Source organism: Cydia amplana, chromosome 17 (assembly GCF_948474715.1).
Source record: "Cydia amplana chromosome 17, ilCydAmpl1.1, whole genome shotgun sequence".
Taxonomy (NCBI): Eukaryota; Metazoa; Arthropoda; class Insecta; order Lepidoptera; family Tortricidae; genus Cydia; species Cydia amplana.
Window position 1 is genome coordinate 13,567,874 of NC_086085.1, and position 23,789 is coordinate 13,591,662.

The window sequence follows — 23,789 nt, forward strand, 5'->3', positions numbered from 1 at the left end:
ACAGCTTCAAGGGACCATAGACTGGAGCATTCGGTCTTAATTTCAGTTCCCGAGATAAAGAGTCTGACAGACAGACGGACGGACAACAAAGTTATCCTATAAGGGTTCCGTATTTTCCTTTTGAGGTACGGAACCCTAAAAACGATACGGTAATGCCCTTTTTTTACAGAAAAAATGCCAAAACAGATGACATGCTCAACAAGATCTGCGGCTCCTATCCAGACGGCTCGGGCACCTGCCCCGTCGCAGGAAGCCCCTTGATGGTACAGAGCCAGCTTGGGGACCGGTACCGCTTCGTCCAGTACGGGGTCGAGTCGTACGGACCGAGACTCTGTGGCACATTGTCACTTCCTGAAGTCTACACTGACGTCACTAAGTACATGACGTGGATTCTGGATACAATAAGGCCTTGAGTCAACTGGGTGAACTCATAAGTGATGTTATAGTTAAAACTAGTGGCTGAACTTTTTTACTTTATGAGGTAGAAGTATTTAGTGGATTATATTTAGGTATGAACATTGTTTTTGGTATTTTGCAATTTGGACATCGAAACATCGCGCGAGTCGCGTGAGTGACTTAAAACAAGTGAGTCTAAACCGTAAAATTATTCAATTTGGACATATTATAATTTATTATGTAATGTACTATGGATTTCAAAAATTATTACCGGTTCTAACCTTTATCACAACCTTGAGAAGATTCGCAAGAAATTCGACGGGACTGTTATATTATTTAGATATTGAACTAAAGACACTAAAAACACTAAAGAAAAAGTGACCAAGTCAAGTGGTGGGTGGCCGAGGCGGGAACCGAACCGCGTCTTCAGCTTACGCGGCTGACGTCCTGACCACTAGACCACTCGGCCACGGCGGTATCCGTCCCAAATTCTCTGGTGTTTGCTATCTTTGAAAGTCTAGGCGCTTTTGACCAACTCTAATGGCGCGCAGTGTGTGCTTGCACCTCCTATGTGAATCCTTTACTGGATTACGATAGGATACCTATTATTTTTTATATCATCATCATCTGATCCCATAACGGCATGATGTCAGTCGCCTGCCTGATGTGTTATTTATATTTTTGTACCTTTTGTGTTGACTTGGAATAAAAATAATATTCACCAAAATCAAATTTGTTTAAATTTATATCATTACCCTTACTTTGTTGTAGTTCCAGTTCCTTCTAAAAACTGCCTAGTCTTTTTATTCTATAAGATTATACATCAGTAAATTTTCAGTTTTCCTTTCCCGTTTTATCTAAGTAGATATTATTAAATTGTATGAACTCATGGACTATTCGCTTCTCTTATTTCTATTTGTATCTTTTTTTCTTATCATCTTAACAGGTTACATATAGCTGGTCAACCAAATCTTGTCAGTAAAAAAAGGCGCGGAATTCAAATTTTCTATGGGACGATATCCCTTCGCGCCTACATTTTTCAAATTTGCCGCCTTTTTCTACTGTCAAGATCTGGTTGACCAAGTATATATGATCTGTGGGAACTCGAGACTAAATTTTTCTCATCACTTTAAGCTTTTATCTATGTTAGTTAGTGTGGGTCAAATCTTGGAAGCTAAATTTTACCCACTACCCGATGTTCGATTGAGCTCAAAATTTGCATAATTATGTAAGTCGGATGACAATATAATATTATGGTACCATCGAGCTGATCTGATGATGGAGACATCATATGTATGTATTTATTACCTATTCTGCGAAGATTATCTACTTACCATTGGTAGTTTTTCATGAGGTATTTTGTCTAAGACCAGATCATACTTCTTTATAAAGTGTCATTCAATAGAACTTGCTAACTATGTAAACAAAAGTTACAAGTAATTTGACATTCAGTGTCAATTTTAGTATGGCGGTTTGTTTACATAGTTAGCAAGTTCTATTGAATGACACTTTAATAGCCACTACCGCAGCATCACGTGTCATGTGTGTCTGTATAATCCGTATAATTTTCTGAATCATTCGGCTATACCAGTGGTTCCTAACCTGGGGGTAATTACCCCCGTGGGGGTAAATCTGGTATTTTACGGGGGTAATAAGTTAACCTAATATTATAACAATACAACAAACGTACACATTTTATTTTTTATTACCATTGGGAGGAGGGGTAAAATCAGGTTCCCTAGTTAATAGCCATAGGGGTGACCGGACTGAGAAGGTTAGGAACCACTGGGCTATACTAACCTGAGGGCTACGAATACATTCCCTCGAGCAAACCTCGGCAGGGATCCCTTCTTTAAGTAAATATGGCCTAAGGCGTGTAAGTCTTCTGATATCTTTAAATGAAACAAATTTAAAATTTAAGTAGTAGTACATTTATTTACAACACACATTATAAAGTAGTTCTTGTCCAATTATCACTAACATTATCTACTTAGTAAAAAAAGTTGTATCCTAATTATTGATCACTATAAAGTGAATGAGTATCATTCTGTCATTAGTATAGTCCAGGTAGTTTTGTGATCTTTGCTTAACTGTTTTATGCAAAGGACGGCTGAATGTCTTAAGTGGTCAGGTCCTATATTATGTCTAGAGGAGACGTGCAGTTTACATAATCTTAAACAGCTCAAGGCCGTATATTATCCAAAATCCACTTCATATACTTCGAAACATCGGTGTACACTCCAGGAAAGTCGGACCCGCAAAGCCTGGGCCCGTACGACACGATGCCGTGCTCAATGAAACGTTCTCCGTTGCTCTTGTAGGCCCCCTTGACCATCAGTGGGCCTCCGGAGTCCCCTCCGCAGGAGTCCTTGCCGTTCTCACCGGCGCAGATCTTGTTGATCGTCTGGTCTTCGTCACCGGGTTTTTGGCCTCTGAAATAAGCTAATGTAAGATATAACAAATTGAGAAACCACCATTCTTGTTTCTAGTGTGGTTTGGTTTGTTTGGTGGTATTGGTATGTGGTTGTAAGAGTTACTACCTATATGGATCATGGGTCCTGGGGATGATATTCTATTTCGAGCCCAACATGTGGGCTTAAACACGCCCAGTAGATGCAATGTAACATATAAAAATAAAGTGCTGCTAGAAACGTGTTGCACCTCCCACATGACACGTTCACTCTTTCTCTCACATTCTCTTTCTCAGTTGTCGTGAGCCCAGCACAACCTAACAATTGAATGATATACCAATACCACTGTCAATCGACAATTAGCGAGCGTCGGGTCATCCTTTACTGACGAGCATCTAAGCCTCTGTCTTAAGTTCCTTTTTACCTGTTGTACAATTCTCGGCACGAATCAGCAGTATGTATTGGTACGTCTACAGTGAGCAGCTTCGAAGATATATAGCCTTTCTCCGTGTAGCCCCAGCCAGCGACAGTAGCGTTCAGTCCACCGAGGTTACGGCTCTGTAGGTCTCTGGATACCGGGAGGCAGATTATATCGGCGTTCTCTGTAAAAGATAGTTTTGATTGAAAGATGTTACTTACAAAGCTGTTGCGAAAAACCTTTTTTATAGCACATCGGTCGAAGAATACTGGGTGATTTTGGGGTCTTGATCCCGAATGTCAAGAATCTGTTAAAATGATTATACATTAGACAAATTTCCCTACTACCCTAGGGACTACCCACAAAATCGCGGAAAAAATCTAATGGACACTTTGATATGAGGGTAGACCACATTTTTTAGGGTTCCGTAGCCAAATGGCAAAAAACGGAACCCTTATAGATTCGTCATGTCTGTCTGTCTGTCTGTCTGTCTGTCCGTCCGTATGTCACAGCCACTTTTCTCCGAAACTATAAGAACTATACTGTTGAAACTTGGTAAGTGGTTGGTATTCTGTGAACCGCATTAAGATTTTCACACAAAAATAGAAAAAAAAACAATAAATTTTGGGGGTTCCCCATACTTAGAACTGAAATTCAATTTTTTTTTTATTAAACCCATACGTGTGGGGTATCTATGGATAGGTCTTCAAAAATGATATTGAGGTTTCTAATATCATTTTTTTCTAAACTGAATAGTTTGCGCGAGAGACACTTCCAAAGTGGTAAAATGTGTCCCCCCCCCCCTCCTGTAACTTCTAAAATGATAACTTCTAAATGATAAAACTAAAAAAAAATATATGATGTAGGTACATTACCATGTAAACTTCCACCGAAAATTGGTTTGAACGAGATCTAGTAAGTAGTTTTTTTTAATACGTCATAAATCGCCTAAATACGGAACCCTTCATGGGCGAGTCCGACTCGCACTTGGCCGCTTTTTTAAGATGTAATAGGCAAATTTGTAAAATGTGAAAATCAAAATAATATGGAAGAGACAATAATGTGTGTATTAAAGAAGTAGGAAGTACTTACTGAAGGATAAGTCCACTGGCTTTTTAAGCCTGAGAAGACCAATATCATTTTTGACGTTGGGTTTGCCTTGGTACTCTGGATGGGGTATGGACTCCTCAATACGAATATCCTGAAAGTAAGTAAATAAAATGGCATGTGATAAATCCTAGGGACAATGCAAGCAACATTATGTAAATTTCATAGACAGTCGACACAGTGCAGAAAAGAAAAAGAAGATATTTCTGTATCTTAATGGGAGTCTCTTCTTGGCTGACCGTCGTAGTATCCACATCTTTGTCAATTTATACACACAGTAGGTCGGTAAACCTTCAGGACGAATCTAGAGAACCAGCAGATCGAGCTAAATGTCGATAGCCAAATAGTCAGAAAAGAAAGATAAGGCAATACTTACCTATATCTTTGTCGTATTTTACAATATTGTATCTCATTGGTAGTTCGTGGTAGTATCCACATTTTTGTCTATGCATCCAAACAACATACCAGCACTTGATTGACTTGAGCGGTATCATGGTCGCATTTTTATTACCTGTCATGCCATGCGTCACTTTCGCACTTACATATTTATTAGAACGTGACAGCCATGGTGACAAATTATAAAGAGACGGCCATCTTAGCCCTACAGACTTTGTAGGAAGTAGAAAAGGGAGAGTAGATATACCTGAATCTTAGATTCGCAAGTAAGAGTGGGAGGGTCTCCTTGACAGTCCGTGGTGAATTCCACATCGTTCTCTGCTATCCTCACGCCAAGCAGTTTTAAGTTCTAGATGCAGTGGGCCGCAGTGAGCACGTAGCGTTCGTTTATGAGACTAAGTACCTTCAGGGTCAGTCTGGGGGCTACCAAATCTCAACAACCAGACACCATCAGACTTTGTAGAAAAGGGAGAAGATATACCTGAATCTTAGATTCGCAAGTAAGAGTGGGAGGGTCTCCTTGGCAGTCCGTGGTGGATTCCACATCGTTCTCTCCTATCTTCACGCCAAGCAGCTTTAAGTTCGAGATGCAGTGCGCTGCTGTCAGCATATAGCGTTCATTGATGAGACTATGTACCTTCAGGGTCAGTCTGGGTGCCACCAAGTCTCAACAACCACAGAAAATCTAATAGACACCATCAGCAGCGGTATCATGGTCGCATTTTTATTACCTACCTGTCATGCTATGCGTCACTTTCGCGCTTACATATTTGTTAGAATGTGACAGCCATGGTGACAAATGATAAAGAGACGGCCATCTTAGCCCTACAGACTTTGTATATAGAAAGTAGGAAAGGGAGAGAAGATATACCTGAATCTTAGATTCGCAAGTAAGAGTGGGAGGGTCTCCTTGGCAGTCCGTGCTGGATTCTACATCGTTCTCTCCTATCCTCACGCCAAGCAGCTTTAAGTTGGAGATGCAGTGAGCTGCTGTCAGCACGTAGCGTTCATTGATGAGGCTGCCGCCGCATTCGAACTGGGGCCCCAGTCCTGGAAAAGTTTCGGTATAAATACAAAGAAAAATAATTTTATTATAACATTTGTACAAATTACATTGACCGCATTTTACAAAACTTTGAACTTCTGGACGAGTGCACGGAAGCCAAAATAGGAAATTGAATGAGTAATATTGGAAGCAGAACATTTTTACGTAAAAGGAAATTGAATCAGGCGGTAACTAATGTAAATATACTATATCGGATTGACAAAGGAATATTATTGTAGCAGGAATTGCTCTTTTCCGCAAAGTAACATGATTACGTGTGTGTGTGTGTGTGTGCGTGTGTGAATTGAGTCTTGAGCCTTTACCTTAAAATAAATAAACGAATAAATATAAATAAATAAATATTTTAGGCGAAGGAAACGTTTCTAGTTTCAACTTACGTGTATTGTAAGAGATGAGTGTCATCCACGGATAATCGTAAAGTCCCGCGATTTTGCCTCCTGTGAATAAATTAATGATCATAAGAACTTAGAGTTTAGTATAGTAGCGGTTCGGTACTTAATTTATTGTCGAACACATTCCCAATCAAACTACTCACCGTAATAAAAAATTCAGTTACACGACGTTTTATTGATTGAAAATCTAGGTATTAAGATGGGCTAAGATGGCCGACTCTTTATCATTTGTCACCATGGCTGTCACGTTCTAACAAATATGTAAGTGCAAAAGTGACGCATAGCAAGACAGGTGATAAAAATGCGACCATGATAGAGTTAGACCAAGAAAAGTCTGCAGCGATTTTGATAGCCTACGCAGTGAAAGTGTTATTTACACGTCATAAATTCATAGAAGTTTGACGTTTAAAATGACACTTGCACTGCGTGGGGTTTCAAAATCGCTGCAGACTTTTCGCGGTCTGACTCTAGCTGGTGAGATGTCCTTAAAATGAAATAAGTACAGTCATGGACCTACCTATGATCTTGTCGCCGTTGATCTTTCCACACGAGTCTGGGAGCAGATTGAGGTTTGGGTGGTTTTCCACGCTTTCCACGTCAGGTGTTGATTCAGTCGAGAGCTGGGAGCAGCACACCTGGGGAACATATTTTAATGTAACACAAAGTTTTTCCTGACGAAGCTCTTTTGGTAAATAAATTGTACTAATACAGATTTAACCCTTTTCTTGGCAATTTAAAAAACCTTTCGTTCAAGCCTTGGCGCTTGCGCCTAATATTAGAACAAAAAAAACCCACCCACTGTTATAACAGATTTATAACCGGGATAAAATTATAGGGTCTGTGCAGAAAGAGAAATTGAATTAAAGATAATGTATTATTGGCTCTCTTACATATCACGACTCTTCTCTTTCCGCACAAATTCTAAAGGGGCCCACAGATTACCAGTTCGCCGGACGATATAGCCTGTTAGGTGACAGTTCCGAACAATCGTTCGGCGAACTGGTGATCTGTGGGCCCCTTAACATGTCAGAAGGATGTACAGCCTGATCACGCGCCATGTTGCGGAATTTCTAGCCGGTTATGCTACCTACACAAGGACAGTATTGTCAACAAAGGCAAATGTAAAATTAACATATAAGTAAGTGTTTATTTGTAACGTATTCATGTATGTAACGTTTAAGGATGCAGTGACCTTTCCTCGAACGGACCGGTTGCCCGCAGCCAGGTGCCTTGCCCACACCTATTATCAACTACATAAAATACGGGGAAACTATCCAATGAAGGGTTATTAGGTACAGTCGCCATCAGATATATCGGAGCGGCCAAGGCATTCACAATATCTGAACACGCACTCTAACGCCTTGACAAAAGAGGCATGTTCAGATATTTGAAAGCGCCTTAGTCGCTCCGATACATTTGATGGCGACTGTGCAACCTACTATATTTTTGGAACAAAAATGATGCCTAAAAATAAGGTTGAAAGTGCGGACAATGGGTGAAACATAGACTAGGAATCCTCGGTGAAATGATATCATTACCTAAACATAATTTACCCTAAAAATATTATTATTAATAATAAATCAAACTAAGTGACTCGTGAAGTCGTAGGGGCTGACCTGCTTTTCATGTGGCCGTACATTTATTGCTAAAATTTATACGTGGGATACTTGAGAGCTCTCAAACGATGAAAAGGCAATTCGAATCCAGCCGCTATGGCTGAAGTCTAGGACAAAATGATGAAGAATACTAACCATTGGTAGCTTGGCTCCATCAAACCCGCAGAAAGCGCTCTTGAACTTCTCATCGGCAGCTTGAGTCTTCATCCCAAGAAGGGCCACGGCAACGGCACAGGATCGGTAGCCGACGCAGTCGCTACAGCTCTCTGCAAAATCGAAGGTATTTTACGAAAAGGTTAAACATCCTCCTCCTTGCGTCGTATTCCTGAATATTGAGGGTGAGGGTATTGGAGTCAAGGGTCGTGGGTCACAATTATAAACTTAGAAATACAATAGCTCTGTTTTTTTTCCTGAAAGTCAGAGATAGCCTAATTTCTTGACCCAAAAACACTCCCGTTGTAGTTTGGGTTGGTTGTACCAAACTTGATAGCATTTTTAGGGTTCCGTAGCCAAATGGCAAAAAACGGAACCCTTATACAGTGTGTGGCCTACAACACGGGTGAATAATTAAAACGTAGATTCTACTCCTCAAACAATAAAACTTTTGTTCAACAACTTTTTGAAATGATGTAGTCTTAAAATTGTCCCTTTTTCAAACAAACTAAATAATATTTTCAATGTACTTTAAATTCCGTCTAATTGACATTGCCCGTCAGCCTTGTCACCGTACAGGCATAATCAATTTCGTAATACATTGCGTGTTCGAATAAATTTTAAAGTGTTTTAAAATACAAACCACAAGTTATTTTTAAAAGTCGCTGAACAAACATTGTCTTGTTTGAGGAGTAGAATCTACGTTTTAATTTTTCACCCGTGTTGTAGGCCACACACTGTAGATTCGTCATGTCTGTCTGTCTATCTGTCTGTCCGTCTGTCCGTCTGTCCGTCTGTCCGTCTGTCCGTCTGTCTGTCCGTCCGTATGTCACAGCCACTTTTCTCCGAAACTATAAGAACTATACTGTTGAAACTTGGTAAGTAGATGTATTCTGTAAACCGCATTAAGATTTTCACACAAAAATAGAAAAAAAACAATAAATTTTTGGGGTTCCCCATACTTCGAACTGAAACTCAAAAATTTTTTTTTCATCAAACTCATACGTGTGGGGTATGGATAGGTCTTCAAAAATGATATTGAGGTTTCTAATATCATTTTTTTCTAAACTTAATAGTTTGCGCGAGAGACACTTCCAAAGTGGTAAAATGTGTGTCCCCCCCCTGTAACTTCTAAAATAAGAGAATGATAAAACTAAAAAAAATATATGATGTACATTACCATGTAAACTTCCACCGAAAATTGGTTTGAACGAGATCTAGTAAGTAGTTTTTTTTATACGTCATAAATCGCCTAAATACGGAACCCTTCATGGGCGAGTCCGACTCGCACTTGGCCGCTTTTTTTTTATCAATGTTCTTAACATTTAGGAATAAAAATTTTAGAACCTAAAAGTCTGTTCCTATATGATACGTATGTTGTTCCGAAAGCAGTCTTCTTAGTGAGAGCTAAGTAGGTATTTCTACGACTAATTGTTGGATGGTAATTTTATTTATTTATTTTAATCTTTATTGCAAAATACATGAAGGTACCTACAAATGGCGGACTAAATAAAACCTAATTTATTTAAGTTAGGTTAAGTTTGTTTTGTTTTAAGTTATATTCTGAAATGACAGCGGTAGATAGGTATCTATAAAATAAAATAATTCGTTTATTCGTTAAATGGTTTGGTTAATAGTAATAGCACTGATAAAGGAATTTAGCACATAAATACAGGGTGCTTCCTGTAACAGGAGCAATAAATTAAACTAAAGGCTGTACTCCTCAAACTGACCAACTTTCAAAAACTTCAAAAACTTTCAGCAACTTTTAAAAATTATGAATTCTTTAGACTTCCTCTTTTTCATACAAAATAAATATTGCCTTCAATGTACGCTGACATCAGTGTGTTTGACGTTGCTTGTCACGCTTTAATCATAACAAAATTTGCAATACATTGCGTCTTAGAATAAACTTTAAAGTGTAATAAAAATCAAAACACGAGTTATTTTCAAAAGTTGCTGAACAAATGTTGGTCAGTTTGAGGAGTACAGCCTACAGTTTAATTTATTGCTCCTGTTACAGGAAGCACTCTGTATAATAACGCGAATAGCAGTCTCGAGTTCTTAAAGATATAATGACTTAATCAATTAAATTCAAATCACTCACTCACATGGTGACTATATACATAGGGGAAACTGGGGAGGGTTGATCACCCCTTTTGTTTTTAGCATACATTTTCTTAACTATTTGTAGTATTGAAAAACTTCATAGACCATACGACTCAGAATTTAACTCTTCATTAATAGTTTGAATTAGAACAGATTTGTGCAATAAATTAGATCATTATTTAATGAAAACCCATACTGTTGACTTTTACCATGTGTCCCCTATGTAAGGGAGACTTGTTTACCCCTGGTCGGGAGCCTTGATCCTAGGGGGATCAAGTGACCCTGGTTCTTGGGACACATGGTAAACATATTTTTACCATGTCTCCCCATACCAGATTCTCATTGATTATATAACTCGGATCGCTATTAGCAATGCATCTATAATTTGTAAAATACACAGCAAACATATATATATTGCATCTTCCATGCTTTGAAGTTGTATTTCCGGTAATCAGATGTCTAAGCCGAAGGGATCAAGTCTTCCAGATTTGGGGACACTTGGTAAAAAGATTTTAAGGGGCAATGTCATATTTCGAGGGTAGTATCTACATTAATTTATTCACTTTATCTACAGAAAATTAATATATGAAGATATCAAACACATATTAATCCATAATCTTATACTTTTAAAAAACAATATAATCGTATTATCCATAAAACAACATAAAATAGGGAATCAATTTTTGTACCAAAAAAAAGTAAAAAAAAAAAAACAAAAATCTAAGTTATTAACATAAAATTTCTTGTAACAAGCTAATTTTTTTTAAAGTTCTTATGAAGGTATTTTTAGCGTCAGATACCTACAGCAATTTTAATTTTTTTACCCATCACTGGTCGTTATTGCTTACTATAATAAATAAGTTTAGAAATTTACTGCTCACGTTTCGAGGACGGTGTTTGAGCTGCATAATCCTAAAATCCTTTCTATGGACCGTCGGTTCTATAGTACATAAGGTCGGAAAGCCATTGAAATAGCATTTCATCCATAAAAACAAATATCGCCGGTTGAAAACCAAATATCGTTATAAGTGTTTCTTGTCGACCGAGTAACATCCCCTGTGTGTAAAACGTTTAACTTGATAAAAAAGACCAAGTACGGGTAGTTCGTAAAATGTTGATGTCAACTTAGTCAGTTTTTTCAAAGGCCACGGGGATAATTCCGTTTTCGGAGTCGGTTGTATAATTGAAAACTGAATTATACGCCATTAAATTCCGTTTTAATAAACAATAATGAGTCAAAAACCTTGAAAGTTTAAATCAGTGTTTCCTTTCGCGGCATGATTTACTAAAGAAAAGAAAATATTTATGATAGCTCTATGAATCATTTTGTAAGTAAATTTATTACAATGTATACTTGATCGCTTTGGGGGTGACATGATCCCGGAATCTTATCTCCCCTGAAGAAAAAGACAAAGTATCCCCATACATAGTAAGATTATAAAACGTGTCGTACTCGAAACATGTGTTCGCGTATATCAATGTAATCCAAGTTAATCATCACTTCAATAAACAACAAATAAAATAAGCACACTCACTAACATCATTTCCATCTCATATTATAAAATAAATCCAGTTAAAGCTTACCGAAAATTGAATATAGTACGCAGAAAATCTTTCACCGTCCGCCATTTTTGAACCACTGACTTTTCCGATACAGTGCCATGACAGAACGTGAAGTTAGGAACGAATGAATGAGTGTTACCAGCGCAAAAAATTGTATCTCGTTTGGTTTGATTAAAAATGAAGTTTACCAAGTGTCCCCTAGGGATCGACCCTCCCCACCCTCACCTATATCATTTACCTGGATTATTTTGTTGTTTTTCCTGTTCGTGTTACCAATATACCTATATGGAATTAGTGCAAAATTACTAAAATTATGTAACGAATTAGTTTTGTTATCATTTGTTTCCTTTAAACATTTTATTTGATGAATAAAACGTGTAAAGCGATAAATAATTACTAACCGTATCTAAGTAGGTACGTTTCGTTTGCATTAGTAATTATTATGAATTAAACATTTTCTATGTTTTTTCATCGAATCAATGTTCGAAGAGCGGGGTCTCCTGTCACACAATAATTTATAACTCAAGATAGGTTATAGGCGTTCCAAAATTGAAGCGCTCACCTTGTGACAAATTGGACAAGTTGCCTTTAGTCGTTGATGGACAAGCGAGAAACGTGCACGTGCTAACGAGCTCCCGCACACCGAAAGAGGAAGAGACGATCTTATGTTTAACAACGAGTGTGACAAAGATGGATGGAATGAGAAAATTAATCAAAAATAATAGATTAATTCTTCATAGGCACAGAAATAAATATGGAAGTATTTTTTGTGTTCCTCAAGTATGAGTATAACCTATCTATGGTTATATAATATCATTGCTGTCACAGGTATATTTTACTTACTAGGAGACTCCATTAACTGTACCTACGTATTGTTAAAACGAAACATTTACCTAAATAAATATTTTTTCATTTTCATTTTCATTTATCATTTCATTTTCAATGTCGTGTATCCTATACTAAATTAAAAACATAACTAATGTTATCCTTAGTTTATAATTAAGAAGGTACCAGTTTTATTTAATACGCTCGGTATAGCCTTGTTAAGGTTAAGGAGTAAAAATTAAGTTTGTATGTACCTATAGAAATTTGATTACACGTGCTAGTCTAATAGTAGATCTAGTCTAACATATTATTGATGTAGATTTTAACATTTTGTAGGATGAAAGAAATTTCGGATATCTAATCTAATCTAATACCTTTAAACGAGCAATTCTTGTTTATATATATATATATATATTTCGGGGATCTCGGAAACAGCTCTAACGATTTCGATGAAATTTGCTATATGGGGGTTTTAGGGGGCGAAAAATCGATCTAGCTAGGTCTTATCTCTGGGAAAACGCGCATTTTCGAGTTTTTTTATGTTTTCCGAGCGAAGCTCGGTCACCCAGATATTATTTCTAAACATACACAAACAAACGTTTAAAAACATAAACATACTTTAACGGTACAGAGTTCTGGATGCCGTTAATAGCTTAGTAAAAGTCTTATTGAATACTTAATCTAGCTACCTACCAACCGGATTCGACAACAACATATTAGACGACATAACGACATTATTGCATATATTAGCGCAAAAAAAAGTGAAGATCACAATTCACATTAAAATCTTGTTTACTACCACGAAACAAACAAAAAACATCTCTAATTGAACTCATCTTTTCATATATACTACCAAAATAAATAAAATAAGTGAAACTTACGTTTTTGATAAGCCAGAGCACAGCTTAACCAAGCAAGCACAACACAAAGGGTATCTTTTGCACGCATTTTGTTATTTTCCTTAAGTAAATATATACGTCTGCGTCTGCCGTTTAGCGGCTCGCGACTGGTCAGGTCAACCGGTTCCATTCCATATAATATACCTACGGTCAACCTCTTCGCTGGACCATTTAGAACCTTGTCTCATTTTCAACCTACGTCATTAACATGTCGTCGCATGCTAAGCGTTAATAATGAAAACGTCTATATATTTAGCAATAATGTAGAAATTAAACGAGAATAGAAACCCGATATTCAAGACGGCGGAACATTCCAGCGAACATCATTCAAATTACTGGAACAAAGTAAGTACTAAGATGTATAGTTTCTAGGCTATAATCGGACTTAGGATTCGCTTATTAAGAATACGCACTTGTAGACCGGCGTCCCGCTGCTAATTGCTTATGTCTTGAAACCAGCTATATACACGGTGGCTAAAAAATAACTGCATTCCCGTTGCCAGGGTGGTTATGGGATTGTACTGAGCAACTTTTACTATGGGATGGGAATTTTTTTTTACCTTCCATAGAAAATGGACCAGCCAAAAGTATGAAACTGTTAATTTTTTCCGAACGCACTTAATTACAACCCCTCTGGTATAGCTGGTGTCTACGGGTGACGGCTTTACCATCAGAGAATCGTCTGCTCGTGGCCTCCTATATCATAAAAAGAAAACTTTCATCTTGTGATCTAGGTAATCTTACGATCGGCTGCCAGACTAACTGGATGGCCGGTATTACAGAAATAGCTTGGGGAAACCACCGGTTTTCCTCCTACATAATGGAATTTCTAAATTTTGCAAAAACATTATTAATTATTTTAGTACATATTGTGAAATATTACTTTAGTTAGCAAGTTAACTTTAATGTAAGTTAGGTACTTTCATTAAAGTTAAGCTTGGGAAAACCACCGGTTTTCCTCCTACATAATAGGATTTCTAAATTTTGCACAAACATTACAAATTATTTAAGTACATTGTGAAATATTACTTGAGTTAGCAAATTAACTTTAATGTAAGTTAGGTACTTACACATTAAAGTTAAGCCTGGGAAAACCACCGGTTTTCCTCCTACATAATGGAATTTCTAAATTTTGCAAAAACATTACAAATTGTTTTAGTATTACTTCAGTTACTTACATCTCGACAAATATAAAGCACAGTGTTGATGACTTTTTAAATGAAAATAACTTGACTTTTTAAAAAAATAACTTGACATGGTAATAATAATTATTATTTTTAATTGTATAATCTTAATTTATAGTTCGACTTTATTTCCTTTTGTATTATTTTTGGAATTGATATTTGAAATTTTATATACCTAACTTGACATGAAATATGATCTAGATGTAAGTGATTTTAAAATGTAAGAGCAATGTTTCTAAAAATATAATATAATGTATAAAATTAGGAATATTAGATATGAGTTTATAAAATTTTTGGGATTAATGTAAATTAAAATATGTATGACATTGCAATGCCCTGCCAGGGCCCATATGACTCTAAATGTACCTAGTACATATATAAGATCTGTACTACACTATGGTTGCAATAAATAAATGACTAAATGACAGGAAGTGCGGTGAACTTACCATCATATTTTGTACTTTGAACCGGTACGTAGTAATAGTTAGACACGGTGGGTCAAAATCTAGTCTACTTTGACCAGTTGGTTGACATCAGTCATGACTCATGACCTCGTCAACAGGAAAATTTGCTATCAAATCAGTACGGATATGATGGTCGTTCTTGTCTACGTGACAGCGTGATAAAACGGTGTCCGTCACTTTCTTTCCCACGGTGTTAAACAGTGACAGTTATTTTATCACGTGGATAAAGATGGATAAAGCTATCCATAATAGGCTGGCAGGTGTAAATTTAAAATGTGTATTTAAATTGAGTATTTCTTCTACCTTCCTGTTTCTTTAAATCATATGTGATTCTTTATCATCTTCTTTTTCTTTTCTTTTTCATCATCTGATTTTTTATTGTAGGTACCTACTTGTATTGTTTTTTTTTTTGTTAGTAAATATATATATATATTTATTTTTTATTTATATATTTATTTTACATGTACCACAAATATACAGAAGTTGAGAGCCGTTGTAAAAGAAAAGAGAATAGAGTGTACGGAGTTACATAAATATATCTTTGGTTAGGTATAAGGTATTTGTATCAAGGGTTTCCCGATAATGGTGATTTTATTCAACAAATAATATCAACAAGTTATCATTAAGTCGAGAAAATGCAAGGTCAAAATGTGCTACCGCTATTGAATTGTTGGCCGAGCTAACGCGAAGTCTGAGCAAAGCGTCTCCGTTTCTGCTCGGGCAAAAAGTCTTACCTATCTTATTTCAGTTTGGGCGTACGGCTGTTCTCTTCAGCGGCGGTAGCACGGTCGCATTTTTATCGCTTGTCACCATGCCTGTCACGTTCTAACAAGAACGTAAGTGCGAAAGTGACGGGCATCGTGACAAGCGATAAAAATGGAACCATGCTGCGTCCGCAGGTCGCATTTCTAAACTGAGTGCCGTGAAATTTTGTGAGCCTTTGCTCACAAAATTATATGGTTAGCCCCTCTGGGCTACCGCGAAAACCGAAATTCGCAAATTGCGGGGATCTTTCTCTTTTACTCCAATGCAGGCGTAATTAGAGTGACAGAAAAATGCCCGCAATTTGCGAAATTCGATTTTCGCGGTTATAGCCCACAGGTTACATAATTACTATCATTCCGCCTGTCTGTAGAGTCCAATAACGCTAAGTTATCCGACAATTTTATAGGCTGATTACTTGGAGTACTGTACGAATACGATGGTCGTTCTTGTCTACATGACAACGTGATAAAACAGTGTCTGTCACTTTCAATCCCGCGGTGTTAAAAGGCGACGGTTATTTTATCACGTGGATAAAGCCATCCCTAATACGCCTGCTGAACCAGGAAAATCCTAGTCCGTTTTTTGGGACTATATATACCTACTCTTGAAATTAATTGATAGAGAAATTAGCTGGACTAGGTAGTTGGACAGATAGGTGCCTGTTACTTATATGAGATCTTTCAAGACTTACCTACCTAGAGCACAGAATAAGTAATAGTATTATCATACAGAACGGACACGCACCGCCCCGCCCCGACTCGGATTACCTCGCCTCTCGACAGCAAGTAGGCGACTGGGCGTGGCGTTCTAACGGCTTGGCCACGACATTACGCGACTGGCGACAGCGGCAGCGACATAGGTGGCAGCGAAAGGTCCGATCGCTGTGTCTTGCTCCAACCTATGGTTATCACTGCCACCGTCGCGAGTCGCGCAATGTCGTGGCCGAGCCGTAAGGGTTAAAAGGAATAAGGTAGGTATAAATAACAATTAATGAATGTAATCTCTGTTTCATTCATCCAATTTATTAATTCAACACACGTATTCATTTCATAGATTTTAAATATAGAATTTACATCATATTATATTTAACATGACAAAATTAACACAAATTACCAAAACATACATATATACCGTTGGCTCAGTCAAACAGCCATTTAAATATGACATATTTTAAAATTACACATATATTAAAAGCACCAAAGTTGGCGCTGGTGCGGCCGCATCCTCAGCCGAAAGCTCCAAACGTCGCAAATATGCGATACTAGGTAGTAGCTACATATTTGCGGCGTTTAGGGTGGAAACCCTGGGGCCGTGGGGACCTAGCGCGCGTAGCCTCTATAAGGAGCTGTCAAAGCGCCTTATAGAGGCTTCTGGTGACCAGAGGGCTGGCCAATATTTTGCCCAGCGGATCAGCATTGCCACATCCAGCGGGGCAATGCGGCCAGCCTTCTGGGTACCCTACCGAGCGATCACGACCTAGGCCAATTTTTTTATTTATAAGGTTTTATTTTAAGTGTTTTAATTCCGATATTTATGTTTGGCTTTAAATAAATTATTTTAAAATTGTAAAATTTTGGGGCATACCACAAAAAGGCCTATTTAGTTGGCGACGTGACGCGTATCCTCCTAAGGCCCAGCCATACAAACGTAACATCCAAAATTTTCCACTGAAATTTGAACCTAAATTGTAGGAAATAGAGTTGATTTTGCGTTGTTTTAAAATTGAACGAAACAAAGCAAAAGCGACTCTGTTCCAATTGAACATGGTTTAAATTACATCGAACTGAATAGGTACTATAGGCATAGAGAAATAAGTAAGACAAGAGTGCTCACTCCATACATCAGTTCAGACTATTCATTTCAGTGTCTACATCTAGCATCGAGTAGCGGAACTATCAGTACTGCTACTTGACAATAGATGCTAATAGTCTTTTTGGTACTAAAACTGATGTATGGAGTGAGCACTCTATGTATTTTTTTCTCTATGCTATAGCCTTACCTACACCTTGCTTATACCTTGGGCGTTGGGAGGGTATGGCAACTAGGAGAAATCTTTATTATTACCACTGAATTGCCAAATATCTGCTTCCTAGCTTTATCAGAAGTATAAATATCTAGGCTCCATAATAGGGATGTTGACAATTTTTTGGAACTGGTTTCATTTTGTAGATAGACACGTAATAATTACAGAAAAAAATATTAAAAAAATATATTCATTAATTTTGAATAAAAAAACATGTATAATAAGTTTCGTGTTTAAATTTCGCGCCTAAACGCTCCAAACTGTCACGTGACCTTGATGACGTAACGGCGTTTTAAACAAACTGCTGTCAGTCATTTTTTTAAATTCTTTATAGGCAACTGACAATTTTTTTTAAAGCCTTAACACACTACCGCATCGGACAGCGACCTTCTTTCTCGCTCTAACTTATAGCTGCGTCCTTAACGCACCACCTTACACACTATCGATTCGTGCGCCGCACCGCACCAAGATCGCGTTTCGGTACGATAATCTGTAGACACTTAGGCAGGTTTTATAACTTGTCTTTGGTGATTCCACTGTGATTACGTCACGCGCTCCGATTGGCGTTTGCAGTCACGTGATACTGGGCATTATTTTAAATACTTTTGATTACTTTTAATTCATTTATTACGCATATTTACACTTGCAAAATATGATTTTCCGCGTTCTAATATTCCCTGCTATGGTAAAAACATAACATGCTATATATTCGCGATTCACGTCAACATCCCTATTGCACCAACAGCCAGCACCGAGAAAGATATTCAAAACAGGATCAAGACAGGTTGGCTCAAATGGAGATCACTCACTGGTGTTTTATGTGACCCACGTGTACCAGTAAAATTAAAGGGAAATGTGTATAAGAGAGCAGTGAGACCCGCTCTTCTTTATGGCTCCGAATGCTGGCCGACACGAAAAGTGGACGAACAGAAAATGCACGTTACGGAAATGAGAATGCTTCGCTGGTCTGGAGGAGTCACGCGTTTAGATAAAATAAGGAACGAATACATACGCGGAACCTTCAAGGTTGCTAGTATTCCAGACAAAATGAGAGAAGCCCGCCTGCGTTGGTATGGCCATGTTATGAGGCGTGAGGATGACCACGTGACCAAAAGAGTACTTGCCATAGAAGAGGGTAAACAAGGCCCAGGACGACGACCAGCAACCTGGACACAAACTATTAAAAACGACCTAAAAGCTAGCAATGCAGTACCGGAGACAACCCACAACCGTGTGATGTGGCGCAGAACTACTAGGAGGGCTGACCCCAAGTAAAATGGGATAAAAGCCAGGACCAAGAAGAAGAAGAAACTGAAATAGATGTCATATTATTAAAGAATAAGTGACGAAGCCCTCCAGTGAAGGCCAGATTTGAACCGGCGTCTTTAGCAATCCGGGCTAACGCCTTGAACCCCTAGGCTACCCCGCCACGGTGGAACCAGTCCCAATTTCTCGACTATATGCCATCTTACTAAGACTAGGCGTCTTTGACCAACTCTAAGGTCTCTAAGGGCAAGCAATAAGCGCTTGCACCTCTTATACGAATTCCTTTACGCAATTATGATATAGCGAGAGGGACTGGTGCTGCCATCTATACACAACTTTAGGAACAAATCAAATTCAGAAGTGTAAATAAATAGCGTCACGTACCCGACACTTTTCTGGAATGCTCCATTTAACCCTTTTCCAGGTTGTACCAATCTGCAAGGTTTTCCTAACAAATCCGAATAAATCCCAAATAGTTACGTTTTAGTTTTGGTGATTGGTTTGAAGACAACTCACATTTCGCGAGAGACCAATCTAATTTGAACCTTAAATCTAGAACGCGATATGCCAATTTTATTAACATCTTTTATTTTTTTTTAAATCATTTATTTACAAACAAAATGTATAGGTACCTTAAATTGGATTGTTAAGGTTGAAATTAAATTGACACGTATGTGGTCGATAAATCGTACTATACTTACCCGGAAAATGGTTAATTATAACACATGTAACCTCCTAAGGTCCAGCCATACATATGAAAAATCCAAAATTAGCCACTGATTGAACCTAATAGTGCAGAGAATAAAGTTAATTTTGTTTTGTTTGAAAATTGACCGAAACAAAATAATTGCAACTCTGTTACAATTGAATATGATTTAAATTTCATCGAACTGAATAAGTACTATAGGTAGAACATTGGGCCTTAGGAGGGTAAGTTTAGATCTAAGATACCTACTTCGAGCTTTTGGACACTTTGGTACGAATTCGACGTGACGTGTCAAGTATCATATAATAAGTACAATCACTATAATTAGAGTTCGTAACTACAATACTTAATCAGTAATTTTGGAATGGAAAATGTCATGGTTTACGATTTTTTCCTTAACACATTCTAGCCAAACAAGACATCCGCACCAGGCCACAACAATTTCGTCATATAAACTGTAGTACCACGATCCCGACTATCGGATCGTCCGGCCTGGGAACGAAATCATTCTAAAATTGGCACGATAATGAACGGTTGTATAAAATCTAATATACGCTGCGCAACGTGAACTTTTAATGAATCTAAGTAAAACGCGATAATTTTGTATCACATAATCCTCCATATAAGATAAGTTATACTATTTTTCGGAATTTTATGCTTTGGAGAAGACATAGGGATTTAAAAGATGATAAGTTCCCTTGTCCGGTGATAAGGTGTCAGTTGATCCACTGATCCGATCTTACTAGTTTACTACCTGCGTTAAGAAACTAGAGTATTTTGAATGGGTTTTTTGACTCCTCTCTATGGACATAAAGTGACATTCGTTGGTGGAGCTTGCTGTATTCACATCGGTTTTCATTTCTGGGGCCCGTTTCTCAAAAGCTTGTAACTTGTAATACAAGCGGATGTCACCTTTTGATACCGTTTGTTAGAAAGGGACTTCCACTTGTATTACAAGTTACAAGCTTTTCAGAAACGGGCCCCTGGTCAACTGTTCAGTCGCTCACGTCCGAATTAACATACTTCGGTAGATTTCCTTGTCTGATATTGACCTAATTAAGCTAGATAGCATAAACTATTGACAGTTTTAGGCAGCAATTTTCCTATGTAGCGTTACAGTGGCATGTGGTGGTAGGTAGGGCTTTATATTTGTATGGCTTTATATCCAGAGAGATTTTCCTTTTCGATTGATGGTTGGGGCTCTCGCGTACACACGCTTATCAATGACGGGTGCCTTTTTTTAAGCTAAATGATCTTGTTGATTTAACAACTGCATTTAAAACTAACTAGAAAATATTTAAACAGTTCATTTCAGACGGCACTTTCCCTATGTAGAGTTAGAGTGACATCTGGCGGCGGGGCTTCGTATTGAGTTATCCACAAAGGTTTTCTTCTCCGGTCGATGGTGGGGGCGCTCGCTTCGGAACCATCGGAGTACACGCTGGAGCAGGAGCGCAGGCTGCAGGATGCTCGGACTTTGTTCTCTGAGAAGGACATTGGGTTTTATAGGATAATTGAGGTTAGATAAGTCTGTTAAATATTAACCCTTTGACCAACTGACTATCTTATCTTATCTGACGCGCGCGGCTACAGCCCAATATTAACCTTCGTGCATTCCGATAAGGTTCAAGATGGCGCGCCGCACATGACAGGCGTGGTGTTCAAAGGGTTAACAATAAAGGAGGATCACTTTAGTTATGTCAAAGAGTTTAGAAGATTGTAGAAGAGATGTAATGTGCAGGAAAAAATCGTGCCTCGAATAAGACAGATGAAGTAGATGTCGCAAAATACTCTACAGCTTTATACCTTTTCTAAAATTTTGTGAGTGAAAGATGAATTTATTTTCTATTATACATACTATGTGGCGACGTGTTGTATATTGTGTTAAAATTTAATGGAAATATCCACTTCATATTGTTTGATTTAAGGTATATAATCAAATGTATGGATTCCATCTGTCAATTACATTAGGTAGATATAATTTACCTGTACAATGTATAGGTGACTTGTGTACAAACTTCTATCCAAAACATATACGATAATTACGATTACAACGATGATTGAATACTTTCAGTTATTCTGAATCATGTTCTTAATACTTATACCTAAGAATAAGGTGATTTATTGTCTGGATGTTTATAGCAGGAGTGTAATATTAAATACGAAGTAAATACCTATTTAAATAAGGGTTTTGTATCTTTTTGGTACGGAACCCTAATAATGGGGTTTGTCGGCATTTACAAATAAAAACTATTTAGTTGGAATTAAAAATCATATAAGTGAGTAAACGGACAATATATCCAAGCCGTTGTTGACGTAAGTATGTAAATAAATTACCGCCATTAGTTACTGCATGATTATTATTTACTCATAATTTATGTAAAGTTACGAAGTAAATTTTATCTGCATGGAATTTCTCGTATCTACGTAAATACTTCGATTCATTTCAAGGAAAGTAGCGCAAATTACATCACTACTAGGTACGTGATAATTAATTCATGTCCAAGATATAAGATGACTTTGAATTAGGTTGGTCAAATTATGTCAAGTGAGGTCATATTTTCCATGTCTCCTTTGGGGGGAAATGGTATGAACGAGACAGATTTTGAAAAATTGGTTAATCAACGTTTTCTTGTCTCTCGTTACCATGGTTACGGTCTCCTGGGTCACTCTCATAACCAGAGTTTTTGGTGGTTAAAAGAAACAAAGATGCCTTGCTATGGTAGTTATAAGTTCTTTCCGTAATGTGCCATCTACAAAGGATGTCTATTGTCCCCTGGCTGATGGGATAGAATGACAGCAAGAAATATCCACCGCAAAACATGCGCTTTTTTCAGGATCCTGAGTTACCTATAAAACCTGGTGCTTTTAAGCATTTTTCCCTCGATAATTTTTTATATTTCTTTTCTTTTTGATGAATAGGTTGTGAACGAAGCATGAACACGGAGGTGGGTAATGCAATCTTGTCCGATAATATGCATGCATTTTGGAAGTTATTTAACATGGAATAAGATTGAAAATAGTACACACATATTTTAAGACTAGACCGTGCAATGGGTAAGAAAAAGCGTCGTACAGTTGTCACAATCGTATACAATTTGCAACTTTATTCCAATGGAATAAAATTAAAAATGTAAACAAGTTTACGAACTGTACGAAAGCCAATGAAACTAGAGCATGATTTATAAATACTGTATTAACACAAGCATAAATCTATAATACATGAATAAATTATATGATATGAAACAGTCTAAAAGCACCTGTCCGATTGTGGGACATTTTGACATTAGTCATGTTAGCATTAGGTTCTCAACTGGAAATGTGTTGTATGACAATCATAATACATAAGTCAAAGTATATTAACCATGGCTTCGAGTTTATAATGATTATTATTTGTAAAACTAGATAGTAATGTGTCAAATATGTTTTGTAGATGATAATATTATCAATGGGGTTAAAACTGCTTTCTATATTTCTTCGAGTGTCGTACGTTTCTATTATCTTGCGAATCGCGTGGTTGAAATCATTAGTGCCTCGAGTCCAAGGTATATTTGGGTGGATCAACTATTTCTTGTTGTTATTCTGTCCGGTCAGCCAAGAGACAATAGTAGCATAGTTTGTTAGAGACATTGTACACCACCTTCTTCTGACACGCTTGGTAGACGACCCTCTATGGAAAGGGTTTATAAGTATCACAAAAAAGCGTGTTTGGTGAATTTAAATGCCTAAAAATCGGGTTTTAAAGAGTTACCCAGGAGAACGTAACCATGGCAACGAGTGACATGAAAAAGTTGATTCACCCATTTGTACTTACGAACGATCCTTTTCTATACATATATGTATAGCCATCCAGAGGCTAGTAAATATATCAATGTGTGTATTAAGATGAATCAACTTTATTTGTCACTCGTTGTCATGGTTACGTTCTCCTGGGTCACTCTTAAAGTCCTTATTTTATGGTATTTAAAATTTCCAAACTTGTTTTTTGTGGTTGTAAATATGTCCTTCCCATAATGTGCTACTAAGTTAC

General features: G+C 37.5%; 3 protein-coding genes across 4 annotated transcripts in view; 1 reads left to right on the top strand and 2 right to left on the bottom strand.

The window, feature by feature from the left end:
- The window catches only part of LOC134656088 (CLIP domain-containing serine protease B4-like), a 288,523-nt gene that overhangs the window by 4,867 nt on the left and 259,867 nt on the right, over nt 1-23,789 (top strand). The window contains exon 7 of the mRNA XM_063511605.1: nt 170-418. Coding sequence (XP_063367675.1) covers nt 170-413 — 244 coding nt within the window. The 3' untranslated portion in view covers nt 414-418. The remainder of the gene's footprint in view (nt 1-169; nt 419-23,789) is intronic.
- On the bottom strand, nt 2,546-13,440 carry LOC134656089 (CLIP domain-containing serine protease B4-like). Its single transcript, XM_063511607.1, has 9 exons — nt 13,334-13,440; nt 7,938-8,068; nt 6,704-6,821; nt 6,172-6,231; nt 5,562-5,778; nt 5,210-5,378; nt 4,318-4,426; nt 3,232-3,409; nt 2,546-2,828 (listed from the first exon to the last, which is right to left on the bottom strand). The coding sequence occupies exons 1-9, from the start codon at nt 13,398-13,400 to the stop codon at nt 2,579-2,581; spliced, it is 1,299 nt and encodes a 432-aa protein (XP_063367677.1). The 5' UTR covers nt 13,401-13,440; the 3' UTR covers nt 2,546-2,578.
- Nucleotides 21,022-23,789, bottom strand: part of LOC134655807 (hemicentin-1-like) — a 73,618-nt gene continuing 70,850 nt past the window's right edge. For both annotated transcript variants that reach the window (XM_063511283.1, XM_063511282.1), the window contains exon 13: nt 21,022-21,243. In XM_063511283.1, the coding sequence (XP_063367353.1) occupies nt 21,133-21,243 (111 nt within the window). In that variant the 3' untranslated portion in view covers nt 21,022-21,132. The remainder of the gene's footprint in view (nt 21,244-23,789) is intronic.

Bases quoted from the DNA above. Each gene is read 5' to 3' on its own strand.
- LOC134656089 (XM_063511607.1), bottom strand. From the start codon at position 13,400: ATGCGTGCAAAAGATACCCTTTGTGTTGTGCTTGCTTGGTTAAGCTGT. The intron at 6,822-7,937 runs GTTAGTATTCTT...TATGTTCCCCAG, and splicing joins ATGGAGCCAAGCTACCAATG to GTGTGCTGCTCCCAGCTCTC. The intron at 6,232-6,703 runs GTAGGTCCATGA...ATTTATTCACAG, and splicing joins CAACGGCGACAAGATCATAG to GAGGCAAAATCGCGGGACTT.